This window comes from Ruditapes philippinarum, unplaced genomic scaffold (assembly GCF_026571515.1).
Source record: "Ruditapes philippinarum isolate M1 unplaced genomic scaffold, ASM2657151v2 ctg7665_1_1_1_1, whole genome shotgun sequence".
Taxonomy (NCBI): Eukaryota; Metazoa; Mollusca; class Bivalvia; order Venerida; family Veneridae; genus Ruditapes; species Ruditapes philippinarum.
In genome coordinates this window covers 38,011-52,216 of record NW_026852023.1, presented here as the reverse complement: position 1 = coordinate 52,216, position 14,206 = coordinate 38,011, and the positions used below count along the sequence as shown (strand labels likewise).

The following is a 14,206-nucleotide window of genomic DNA, read 5'->3' as shown; positions in this document are numbered from 1 at the left end:
ATTTTTTCCCTTTAAAAAAACAATGAAAATTATATCTACTCAAATTATGTTTTTAAAAATTTGATTTTTATATTATCAAATAAAAAACCGATTTTTTTTCCCTTTTTTTTTAAAAATTTCTTTTTAAAGAATTTTTTCTAGCCCCTTGACACAAACCGTGGGGAAAACCCCTTTTAAAACTCTTTCTTAGTCAGGGGAAAGCATGCACCCCCAATTATTTTTTTTTTGAGGGTTTTAAAAATAATTTTTTTTTTAGGGGCTATTTTAAAGGCTTTTTTGGGTCTTTTCCAATTTGGGGTTTACATTTCTTACATCTTTTCATTCCCGTTTAATTTGGAGAATGCAAAACATTAGGGGAATTTTAAGGGGCCCAGATTTAAAAATGGTGTAAGGATGGACAGGCCCAGGGTTTAGAGATGGGAAAAGGGTCAAAACAAAAAGCTCAGAATGGTTTTGGGGTTTGTTCAAGCATTTCTTTCCCAAGGTTTTTTCTTTTAAAAATGACTTGTTTAATGCCCCGGGGCCCTTGGGTTCCCAAACGAAAACGTTACGAAAAAGGCAGCATAAAGAAAAGAGTTGGTCGATGAGACCTAGCATACTTTACCCCCCTTAGGCGTCAACACGCTTTTGGCCCCTTTTGGGAAAGGGAACCGGGGAGCATCATGGGGGACCATGCAACACTGGGGGAAAAGTTTGTTCACAAGGGAGCCCAGGTTTGCCTAGATTTTCACACTAGGTGTAAATATTCGGGGAGAAGAAAAGGTTTGAAGGGGTTTTCGGGGCTGATTATGTTGTTTTGAGCATGAAAAAAAACGGGTGGGTATTTTTGGTGTGGGAAGCTACCCTTGGGGTGGACAAACCCAAACCCTTTTTTGTGCAAAAAATAAAAAGGCACGATAAAAGGTCAGCGAAAACATAGACGAAAAATTGGAAAACCCAAGGTTGGGCCCTGAAGCAGTCGGCGTCCATTAAATTTTCAAAAGGAGAAAATTGCTCCCCCCCTAGGGCCAGGATTGTCCGGACTCCCTGGGTAGTCTTTTGAGCGAAAGGGAACGGGCCAGTTCGCTCTAATTTTGGTTAAAAGAATAGGGAAAGGTCCCGTTGGGAACAAATAAAAACCCAAAAAAAGGACTTTGAGAAGGGTTTCCCAAAGGCTGTCTTGTTTAGCACCAACAAACCCCCAACCACCACAAAACCCCAAAACACAACACGCAACCCCCTGCACCCCCACCCCACCCCACCACACCCCCAACACTTTACTCAAACACGGGTATCCCGTTTTATATTTAAAAAACTGTTAAAAAAAACCAATTTAACTTTTTGGGATAACACGCTGATGTTCTAAAAATCTTAAAAAGGGGGGTCATCCCCCTTCTAGAAAAAAATCAGGAAAAAAACAAATTTATTGGGTTTCAAAAATGAATTAAAAAAACAATAAATTAAAATTTAAAACCCCTTTCCCAAATGGTGTTAAAAAAATTATTACCCCAAATATATTCATACAAACATAGGGTGTTTAGAAAAATTTAAGTAGTATTTGTCTCATACTTAAAAAAATCTGTGAAATATACTAGCCTCTGCTTTAATTTTATTTCATGAATAGACTTGTGGAATGCATAATAGTACTTAATATTGTTTGTTCTAAAAACCGTTACTTACGGTGGCGTATGTACTTGGCATGGGATGGACACGAATAAGTGTTGTAAATTTGCCGATTGTTTTGGCTATTTTTTGATTCATAAAATTACGATTTAAAGTCTATACAAAATAAATATCAACATTTTGTTTGAAGGGCAAAGATGATTTGGCGAACATTCTTGACAAGGTACCACGAAAATTCCTATTAAAACACCGAAATGTAAGCCTTTATTGCCCACATAGGTTTCAGGTTAATTTCAAAAACTTAAACAATTTTCCAGAAAAATGCACTTGTTGCATTAAAGGGTTAATTAAATAGCAAAATCCGAAGTTTCCCGGTGGAACACCAACTTACCAGTATTTATAGACGAATGAAATAAACAGAAAAAATGAAAGATAAAATCGTAGCTCTATTTGAATTGAATTTTTTAAATATTTAGTTAGTTATAGATACATTTTTTTAAGTTTAAAAACAGTTTATGTTAACATGATATAATTCATTTTAATTGTTTTGTTTTCATTAAATTTTATTTAAAAATAATAATTGATATTATTATTGTTTTCTGCAACAAAAAAAACTACTCCTTTATGTTAATTTGTTTCAAAAAAATCTTTTGGAATATATAATAGTTTTTGTTTGTTTTGAAACTTACTAAACGGCGGACGAATTGTCCTTGCAAAGTATGTAGATGAAAATGTGTTGTAGTGTTTTACAAATTTTATGCACATTTGCATGAAACTTTTACAACACATGTAATGTTTGATAATATTAAGGTTTTTTTGATAGGTATCACCAAAAATAAAAATGATTCAATGTAAAAAGATACCAAAAATTAATTGGCATTTTCGTAAAAAATGTGCGAATTTCATTCTTTTTTTTTTTGAAAAATGAAAAAACTATGTAAACAAAGAAACAAGAAAAATTGTCTATATATTATCAATTGATATATTCCATAACATATATTTTATATAAACATGCGTCAGTCTGAATTAATTTTCATTCTGGTAGCTTAATTCTGCATGCTTTGTTATCCCTGTGCCCTTTTGACATTTAAATATTAACTACTTCTGTTGAGCGCAAATTAAGGCGGCGTGCCTCATTTATGAATCCGTTATATAAAAGGTACTCGGTCGTACTTGTTTCGTCAAAGTAAACTCGCACGATTGTCGTGATTAATTATGTTTCATTTTTAACTTTAACAGTCTATTGACGGTTTACATTTTCTATTGATTTACTTAACAAAACTAAAATCAAAGGTAATCAATAATAAAATGGTTAATTGAGTCTATTGAAAAATTTAAAACGTAAATGCAGTCCTATTTAAGGAAAATTGGTATTTTACAATTAGGAACGCAGTTGTAATTGGGCGAAAAAAGAGCTGAAATACCATACATACGATTTCAGGATACTTGACCTTAAAGTTTACATGTATTGTAAGCATGCATGTACACTGTCATAAGACGTTTACTTTAATACTAACTATATTCTATATTACAATATTAAAAAGCAGATACTCGTAAGTTTCATATCTTAAAATGTATTATACACTCGTATCTTCCTTTTCATCACATTCTTGTTTATTTTTATCATGATTATATTCATTTGTTAATACAAATTTTAATTTTGATATATTTTATATCAAAAACTTTCAGTTTCTACAAGTCCGTTGGGAAATAAGGATGCGATCTTAATATTCCTACGGGAAATCATTATTTTGTTGAATTCTCATATATTTGATTTATTCACAATTTCCCATGTGCATATTTTTGTTGATAGTATTTGCCTTTACTAATATCTTGTAATGATTTTGATTTGAAATAGTTTCTTATAGAAAAACAGTATGACTTCAAGGGTTGTTATATTTTTCTGGTCGTTCGGGATCATTGGTGCCAGTGCTATTGAGTGTTGAGAATTGAGTACCGCTCAAGCCGGTGTTAGGGGGCGGGAGGGATGTTGCACGTATTCATTGTCCTTCATGTACAGACTCAATCAAACCGAGTCTGCAATTCTCTTGTTATTTTGTTGTGATTAATTCTTCCGAGGGATCACTTTGTTCACGTATTTTTATACTACACAACAGTAGGGGGTCAAGTATTGTGTTGCAGTTGTAAAAAGTTGCCCCGTACTTCACTTCATTGTTCTTATATTTTTCTGGTCCTTCGGAATCATTGATGTCAGAACTTTTGAATGTTGAGAACTGAGTACCGCTCAAGCCGGTGCTAGTGATTGTGAGGGATGTTGCACGTATTCATTATCTCTCGTAATTATTGGCATTGCTGTGCTGCAGCACTTTTATCAGTTCCTGGGCAATCAATTGGGTGCTTTAATCTTCATATATATGTTCTTTTTAATACTTTATAGCAGTTAAGGGGCGTGACTAAAATTGATTTTTGCATAAATAATGACAAACGTAGATGCTTAATCGTGATAAATAACATATAACTTACCAATTATCGGTTTATTTCACATTAATGTTGTTTAATTAAACTTAGTAGCGCGGATTCTTTGTGAAAAGAAATGTATTTTATATACATTTTTAAGTACATGAATGTTAATAAGTTTCTACGAAAATAAAATGCAAATAAGTCATCTGCTGACCGGTTGACACATGCTTTTGGCCGAGGAGCAGCCAGATTACATGATTGGTCAATCGTTGAGTTTTCGAGGACAGGGTGGCATTAGATCGGTGATATCGGAGCTGCTCAGTATAAAATATATATTTGGCTTTTTATCTTGTTTTTTTTTCCCTTTGAAATTTAAATTTTTGCCCCTTTTTTTTTTTTGGGGTTTCCCAAGGGTTTCCCCCCCCCCCCCAACCCTCCCCTTTTTTTGTCCCCCCCAAATTTGGTGATTTCGTCAACGCCAGCCACCGATTAAAGGGTTTGTTCATAAATCGATACCAGTTTTAATACAGATAACGTTTTGACAAAAAAAGAACCGAAAATGAAATCACACATGACAACCGATGAAAAGGTGAGTAACTTTAACATGGAGGCTGACAGTCTGTGTAACTGAGCCATTACACATGCTCAGTCTCAGAGCTATATTTAGAACGATATACAACGAGCTTCATAACCATTCTTCTTTAAATCCCTCGAGGAGTGCACGTCGCGGAGAAGGTAAACGGCAGGTCTAGGTCAAGTAACATCAAGTACCAGAGACGATTTGTTAACCTGTTGTTACTAGCTCAGGAGGATGGCGCTAAAAACTAACAAGAATCGTTTTGTTATTATGCCATTTGAAACGTAATGCCTTAGAATTATTGTCATTCCCAACGACGAAGCACAGGTCAAGGAAGATTCAGTTTGAAAAGTCGCCACTGATGTGGGTTCTACGATGGAACCAGCAAGTGTGCAGATAATTTAGCCTATATGATAAGTTCCGCGGCCAGTATGAATAAATGTATCTGCACACTCAATCATGACCATTCTGCGGCCATTCTTCTTTCTTCCCCTCCCTCGGAGCTTACAGGCCTTAAAGGCCCAGGTCATCGGTGGAAGATTTGAGGAAAAACCTAGGACGGCGAAAAAGAAAACCGAAACTTGTATCTTGCGGACCAGCTGCCGATGTCCTGACAAAGACCGAAAGTAGTGGCCCTTAAACGTAGGCAGGGAAAACAGGGTGTGTACCAGGGTTCCTGAGCCCCTAGAACATAGAGTGATGCTTTGAAAGGTAAGCCATTTTCTGGCATTACAGCCCTTTTTCATATTGTCTAAGGTTATTTTACATTAAGGTTCCCATGAGAATAATTTTCCGTGAAAATAACATGGAGGTAAATTATCACCCCTTCAAGGGAATAACTGGTGATATGACATGGGTGTACTCGACAGCGAAAGTTTAAATGACTGTCTGTTCACTTGCAAATTTATGGTATGGTTACAATGGGGCATAAAATCTTTATTTGCTCCTATTTGTTTACCATGCGTGTATCTTTGTGTACATAAAATTGTTTTGTAATGCGCATTTACACCGTAAACAATTTTTGTTTGACTGTAATATAAGGTATTCTGTTTGCGACTGTTGTTGAAAGATGATAAAATCTTAAAGCAGTTTTAATACCCTATCTTAGCGAAAACTATCATGCAAAAGCATATAAAATTGATAAAAAAACTGCCGTATTTTCTTAACAGTAATTTTTTGTTTTGGGTTGCAACGTATAATATTGTCTAAGATTTGAACTCGCAACTTATTTCAACAATTATCTCGTTTTCCCTCATTTGCAAACTACAAATATTATTACATATTGCTTTTCTATCATTCTATTGTTAAACAATAATCTAGAAATCCATCGAAATTATTAAATGTAAATATTGCAAAAACAATCGAGCACGTGACACCTCAACCCATGTTTGGAAACCTAGAAATACTGCCTTTAGTAAATACTCTCTTTATACAGATTAACGCTTGAAAAACTGGGGAAACTCCTATTTAGAACGAATTTTATATATACGAGTATATATGATACTACTTTTTTATTCCAGGTGTTTAACAGTAAAAGGAATACAACTATAAAGTTTGACATGAAAAAGACTTTAATAACACTGAGTTTGTAAATGATAGAAATAAAATCACAGTGATTTAATTGAAACAGATTAACAAATATATAAACATAAATCTACACAATTTTAATATATTCATTCAATCACTTGTTGACTATTGTCAAGTTACATACAACATGAATAATTAGTAAACACTAAACTAGATGCACTACAGAACTACACGCAGATACAACTCTAAAAAGAACTATAATCACAGACAACAAAATTTTTGAACGAATATCAAATATGTCCAAAAAATGCTTTTAATTCATTTCTCAAAAAGCTTTTTTTTATTTTTCGTGTCGTTTTATAGTTTCCAGAATTTTACTCATTGGCCAAGTACCTGAAACAACATTTGCACGTCTTGCTTTTGTTCATTCACATAGTTATAGTGATTTGATATTTTGTATGTAAGTCAAAACTCTGTTTAACATTTTTCTACTTTTATGACAAATAATTTCACATTCAATGCTACTTTCCTTAGGTAACAAGTATCTTATGCTCTGAAAACATTGAAACATTTTAAAAACTTATGTTTACCCTTTCTATAGATGGAAAAATTCATTCATTTGTGAGTCATAATGTGCCTTTTAGGAATAAATAAACCAATATTACATGTATAATTTATTTTACATAATAAAGCGTATAAGTATTTATATAAAGCCAAAGCATGAAAACAAAATATGTAAATATAAAGACATAATAATGTATCAGTTTTTATAACTAGAGTTATAATCTCTTTTATTCTTCATACATATTCTTCATACTTATTATTCATAGTTATTCTTCATACTTGTTAATGAAAAAAAATCTTTGAATTAAGACACGAGAATTTTATTTACATTATTGCCTTGTTACAAACGTGATTATTTTCATATTATTAGAGGCTTATTTTTAAGTTTAATTAAAAATACAAATTTGTGAATAAGTTAAAAGTTCACACTAAAACATGTCACGTCTGAAAGATAAATGTAGTTAAATAGATTAATGCAACCTTTTTTGTCAATGATTCAACGCACAAATGTTGGTAGTATATATAGAAATAGTAAGAGTTAAACCAGTTTTGCAACAATTTAGTACTTCCTCATCATAAATGGCTTCCTAAATTAAAAGGGTGTGTAAAATGTATAAGATTACGTTTGGTATTCAAAAGTTATGTATAATTTGTAGATAACATTTAATGCATGTTACAAAATATCTTTTATAACAAGATTTTTTATGGTGGAAATGTTTTTACTGAATTCTAAAGCGTAACATCCTGCGCTTTGATGCCCCGTCAATTAAAAACACGGATAATAATTCGAGTTTTCTACATTTTTTAGCAAAAAACATCAATTAAGAAGAATATCTATTGGCATAGATTGCAAAATGTATGTTTTGTAACTCGTTGCATAAGCGCAAACTAGTTTCATGACAAAGCGGGTGTTCATGGATTTATTGCGTTCAGGTTCTCGTAGTCAGATCCTGGCCTGCTGTCAATGTCTAAATCGCTGTAAGTCTCCATTGGCCCCTGACCTTCCTTTGGACTATTTCCCCGTCCCTTGCCAACTTGAAAGTAAACATCATTTTGAACTATCAAAAATATTAAGAAAATATATTTACTGATACATACGTATTATCAGTTTGTCCATGAAAGTTGCCTTAGTCTATTACCTAAAAATCTTACAATAAGACAGAGGAATACGCATGACTTCTATGTAATACCATTGCATTTAACCTGTTCATGATATCCATTAAAAGATTTTATAACTTAAAGAACATTTATCACTTGATTTAAATGTGAATCAAAATGATTTATCAAGTGAAATGTTCCACTGCTTAATACACATCGCATACACAAGAAAAACACGTCAATAACTTTATAATATATTAGTTAATTAAACATTAAAGTTACGTGTTATTGAAAGTTACGTGTTATGTGAGACACAAAAAAATGTTACCTCTGTATGACACGGTGGCATCTCCGATATTCTGACGTTGTGTACATTTTGTAGTCGAACTTTGCTGTGTGTGACTGTAAGATACATATATAAGCACCAAACAAGCACTCAAATATAAACGTATAACGCATTTTCATTGCAATAAAATACGGTATTATGACCTTTGTCAAAAGTTCGTGCACTTTTCACTCAATTGGTCAAAATGACAGGCAACTTTAAATCTTTATAAAATAGCGTTGTTGTTTTTTTGTGTTAGCATAACCGGAAAAGTATAAAAGCTACATTGGTAAGTTAGATACCATTGGAATCAGCAAATATTTACTTGCAACATTGTATATCTTTATGACAGATATAACGAAAAATTAGCGTAAGCGGTGACCCAATGTTACCGTAAACAAATGTTACGTGATCACCAACCCTGAGACCACGTTTAAATGATTTGAAAAATGATAACTTTGTAACAGATACGTTTGCACAGTGCAAGCAATATTTTATCAATGGACTTCCTCGTCGCTTTGAAAATACACAATTGTTTGTTATGACCTTAACTTTGTGATATCATTCAAGAGTATGTATTTTACTGCTTGTTATATAGCGTATTTGGTAATTTGACAACCCTTGAAATATGTTGACATTTTAGGCGCACACGTAGATATATTGTAGTTTAAAAAGATTTGTATTTAACAACTTTTAAATAATGTTTAATTTTGGCAAAAATCTTCAAAATTGTAGTTTTATAAAGTAAAATAAACTAATTATTGAGACAATCTCAACATATTTTCTGATAATCGGGCATGTTGTTTAACGTTTATTCATAAAAGTTTCAATGCTTAGTCAGACTTAAACAAAAATCAGTTGAAATATATTACAAACATTAAGAAGCTTGTAAACGACTGGAGTTTTCGAATAAATTATTATGCATGACTTACCGTCGCATAAAGAAAATAATAAGGAAAACCAACAACGGCACGATAATTGAACAAACAATTAGTACAATTCCAACAATCATCAATGTGTCATTGTCTAAAAGAGAAAAGAGAATATTATTTTAACTGTATAATGAATAAACCATACTTCATAAAGAGATGGAAAGTTTAAAATCATTTTGAATTATCATTTTTATTATAAAGAAAACATAAACTGATAGCCTTTAAGCAGTGTAATATTACCATAAAATAACAATCATGTATGTGTCTTGGAACGATCATGTTTTATTATGCTAAGCATTGCAAAATAAATTACTGGATTCAGACTCTCTTGCGGACAGGACAATGCCCCGGATGTTTTCCTTTTTTCACGTGTTTTCTTTCTTTCTTTCTTTTTTTTAGAATGTATTTGCTTATAAAATGTCTTTGAAACATTAACAATATTGAGTTGCTTGTATAATATTGACAAGAACGATAGGTTATTGTCTAATCATTTCTATTATATTAATTAATCTCAAATATAATTAGTCAACTTAGTTACATTCAATACTTCCGCTTTTGTATGCACCTGGGGATGTCTGTATTCGTATGCGTATATTAAAGGCATTGTTGTACATGATTTATTATTGGTTTTGTAAAAAGAAAATCTTGCGTCATTGAAAAAAAGTAATTCAATATTTCTTGTGGTTAATAAATATTTGATACTGTCATAATAGCGTGGATAATGTTAAATTATAGTGATATTTAACAGCTTAAAGATGTCAAAAACAGAACTATTTTGTTTCAAGGAACTCCACTGAGGTCCAAAAGCCTAAAAAATTGACTTCCCAGAATAGATCAGCATGGACAATTAAAACAGAGAGATGTGCAAAAATAAACAAGAAAAATACTACGAAATACATTGAATAGTATTAGTGCTATTCTAAGCCAGATTCGAGTGAACAAATTTGTGTCATTTTCCCAATTTAAATAATTATGTTGGAAAAACGAATGATTTGAAATTTTGCATACAAGTTATTGGTCTAGACCTACATCGAATTGAACATCAATCTTGAAAAAATTATTTTAACAAACCCCAACGGAGTCCCTTTAAAATGAAGTTTCATATAATGTTTATTTTATTGGCGTCGTTTCTATAACGAAACTATTTCGTTGTTGACGGGCCTCATTCCAAGTGCAGATCCATATGTATTAACAAAGGGAACGCGGAAGTGGAAACATATGAATTAATAAAATTCACATTTATGTTTTCAAAACCAAACATCACATATTTTCAATTAATTACTAACAAAATGTATTTAAAGTGTTTTATCCGGTAGACGGTCTACTGTGAAATAAATCATTCGACGCCTTTTCGTTCCTCTTCAATACAATATGTCCTTCAGATCGGCCTAGAAGAGGAAAAGTGTAGAAAATGAAGATTGTGAACCAAACTTTATCCCGAAAAAGTTTCATATTTCTACCGTGCACACTTAAAATGTTCGAGTTTTTTGTTTGGTGGGTGATCGGAACGCAGTTAACTTACTTGTCAGCTTGACTGTTAATTTTTCATTTCACTTAAATCTCTACAGCACTTAAAAGAGTATAGTAAAATAGCATTATCATATCCGTCATCCATTTTGAATGGTCTTTTCCAACGCCAACACGCATCGACTTTCGGCATATATCAAGTGATAGTCAATGCTAAATATTAATATAAAACAAAGCAAACGAAATGACACGCTTTACAATAAATATTAAATATATTTATGTAAAAAAACACATAACGTAGTGTTCCTATAACGTAACATTTATCACGAGATTTAGTGACGTAAAGAAATAATGAACTGAATCAATAGCGGTAGCGACACAGGGCACTCTTGGGTATCACGCTTTTATGAACTTATCTCGAATATTATCAATTTTATTTATCTCGATTCATAACACGATTATAACTACTTAACCTGTTGCAGTTAGTTCGTTAGTAATGCCCAAGCATTTATCTTGTTCACAAAATCCGGTAACAGCATCACAACATCGGCACTGATCATGGCATTGCAAATGGCAGCTTTTCCCCCATAACCCATTCTTGCACAGTGTACAATGTCCGTCATCCATATTGCATTCAACACATGTATCAGGAGAGCAATTACTTTGACAGTCATGTCCCCAGAATCCAGTCTTACATTTGGAGCAAACCCCGACGGTAGATGATTTATCACACTTTTCGCAATTTTCTTCCAAACATTTATTTTCACATCGCCGTCCCCAATAGCCTGTTTTACAATATGTTCCAGACCTGCAATAGTAATAGTCATCACATTCATAATTACAGTTACCCGAATATTTATCGCAGTCTTGTCTGCAATTTATCGGACATTTTTTCTCGCACGAATCTCCCCAAAAACCTGCGATACAGGATGAGCATGTTCCCTGAGTTTTACTGCATCGACCACAATTTTTCCCGATACATTTGTTTCCACAAACTGTTCCCCAATACCCATTTTTACAAGAGGAGCAGGCAAATCCCTGTCTTTTGTTGCAGTACCAATTTGAACATCTAGATATGTTACAAATTATGTTGCAATATTCTCCTGCATATCCGTCCTGACAGTTTTCGCATAGGCCGGATAAAATATCACACCTTTTGTCATGACAAGTATTACATTGCGTCTCACAGTCCTTACCCCAGTACTCTGTTTTACATTTTTTGCATATTCCTGTATTAACATCACATCTGTCGCATTTTTCTGCGCTACAGAGTCTCGAACAACTAGGCCCCCAATATCTGTCCGGGCAAAGCACACATTTTCCATCTGATTTATTACACATTTCACACGTTCCTGTACATTTCTGTGAACAAGTTTCACCCCAAAATCCTGAAACGCAGTAAGTACATGAGCCAGTACTTTTAGAACAAGCACCGAAACAGTTTCGACATTGTTGCTCGCATTTAGATCCATACCATCCGGTTTTACAAGAACCACAATCGCCAGTTGACTTCGTGCAGTAGCTTCTTGCACATCCTGGCCCTGAAAAGCAAGGCAGTTCACACTCGTTTCCATACCAGCCATTTTTACAAGACGAACATTCGCCGGTAGATTTGTGGCAGTTATAACAATTAATTGGACAAGCTAACTCACATGAATCTCCATGCCAACCTGAATTACACGAGTTACAACTCCCGGTAGACTTAGTACAACTGACACAATTAACGCCACACTTTTTGTCACAGAAATCCCCATACCAGCCGGAATAGCAATTTGGACATTTTCCGTCGTATTGGTCACAAGACGGACATTGGAGATGACATGGTATGTCGCAGTATTTTCCTTGGAAACCGTTCACACATCTATAGCAAAAGCCAGTCGCTCTGTCGCATCCATAAGATGAGCAGAAATCGGGGCAAGTGCTCGTGCAATTTGATCCCCATTTGCCACTATCACAAGCTAATATTTCTTGACCAGCAACTATTAGAAATACAGATCATTAGAATAAGTGTGATTTTGTTTGTGAGAAATGTTATCATGTGTTTAAATGTTAGATCACGTCTTTAAAGTAGAATGCCACATGATTGATGCTAATTTTCAGGAAATTCAATTAATTTTTGTTTTGAATAAAATCATGTGAAGTGAAAAAGAATGTAATTAAGTCATTACAAACCTCACTTTTTTTTATCTACATAAATAACCAAACAAGAGGTCAAAATATGCAAAAATAGCCCGTACTGTGTTAGTCGCGCAGTAGAAAATAAGCGATGAAAATGTTTAAAAATCAGTCATTAATCGCACATTACATAAATTTATGACTTGAAATTTGATTTTTTTTACTTTCCTTTATCATTTATTGAATGTTTTAAATATATTTGGTTCATCTCAGAGTGCTGCTTTAATAAAAGCCAATAAAAAATAAAGTCATACCTGCAGACAAGCACGAGTACATAAGTAACACAGTTATTACAATAAAATCCATCAAAAAGTTAATACTTTTCATATTCAGTACTTTGACTTCAAAGCTATCAAAATGAAAAAGATATGATCTTACGATCACCTTCACACTAAATTTAACTTTAATATGTTCTTTACATTTACATGAAACTAGGAAGTTTGAAATAACTGCGCAGTTAATAATTTTTTGTAATGTAATTGTTTTTGAATTGTGCACTTACAATAACCACATCCATTTTCAAGTTTGAACAAAACCATTTATCCATTTTAAAGGCACATTATACCTCAGAAACGATTTTTTTTTAATTTTTTTAGTAAAAGGAATCATGGGTTTTAAAACATTTAAATAATTGTTTGAGCATGTTACATGCTCGTTACCTCAGGAAAGTAGCACTTAATTTGAAATAGTTTGTCACAAAAGTAGCAAAATGTAAGTAGAGTTGTATTTTGACTTCGATACAAAATACTAAATCACTTAAATGTTACTTATTGCTAAAAAATGGCAGAAGAAAAAAATGGTTCAGGTAATTGGTGAATGAGTTGATCAAATTAGTCAAACTGTTTGGAAACTACAAAAGTACACCAAAAATAAAAAGCTGTTTGAGAAATAAAGAAAAAAGGCATTTCAGAGGCATAATGGACCTTTAAGAAAAATTTCATGATTTGTACTAATTGAATGGCAAATACTGCAGAACATGATAAAACGGGACAAATATACCACGGGATCTATGCACTGTTAGATTAGCTCCTTTGGTAGTGTTGGACTATGAATCAGGCGACCCGCGTTCTATGTATATTAATGTTAATCCGTGCTGTTCTACAGGACTTAGAGCGATAACGATGTGCTCTGGCATGTACAGATGTAAACGCAGAAGTAAAAGCAGTTCCTTGCAAAAGTGAAGACATCAGTACTGGTTAACTCCTTAACAGTCTGTACAGGATCGATACTGTGACTGAAATGTGCCGATGAATTCAAACTGGCTTACTGGTAGTAAACCGGAGGGTAAAAAAGACAACAACAAACAAAACCAAAAGAAAAAAAGAAAATTAACCTCTACAACTTGTAATCTTGGACTTTAATGGTAGCATGGGTAGAATCAGGCCAAAAGTCAATTTAATGACTTGCATATGGGACTGACTCCATCCATTAACACAGCTGTTTTGTCGTACAGCGCTTGTGGAGAATTTAGTTAAATATAACAATATTAATCTTTAAACCTTCTACCCATGTGACCAG

At 33.2% G+C, this 14,206-nt stretch overlaps 1 protein-coding gene across 2 annotated transcripts; it reads right to left on the bottom strand.

Moving 5' to 3' along the window:
* Positions 1-6,788: 6,788 nt before the first annotated feature.
* LOC132746938 (multiple epidermal growth factor-like domains protein 10) lies at positions 6,789-13,110 on the bottom strand. Of its 2 annotated transcripts, XM_060736231.1 has the most exons (6): positions 12,943-13,110; positions 11,405-12,492; positions 10,987-11,272; positions 9,047-9,140; positions 8,118-8,191; positions 6,789-7,749 (listed from the first exon to the last, which is right to left on the bottom strand). In XM_060736231.1, the coding sequence occupies exons 1-6, from the start codon at positions 13,013-13,015 to the stop codon at positions 7,604-7,606; spliced, it is 1,761 nt and encodes a 586-aa protein (XP_060592214.1). In that variant the 5' UTR covers positions 13,016-13,110; the 3' UTR covers positions 6,789-7,603. The 2 variants fall into 2 exon arrangements, with proteins under 2 accessions (XP_060592214.1, XP_060592208.1); XM_060736225.1 differs by having other exon boundaries at positions 6,789-7,725; positions 10,987-12,492; positions 12,943-13,109.
* Between the last annotated feature and the right edge of the window lie 1,096 nt (positions 13,111-14,206).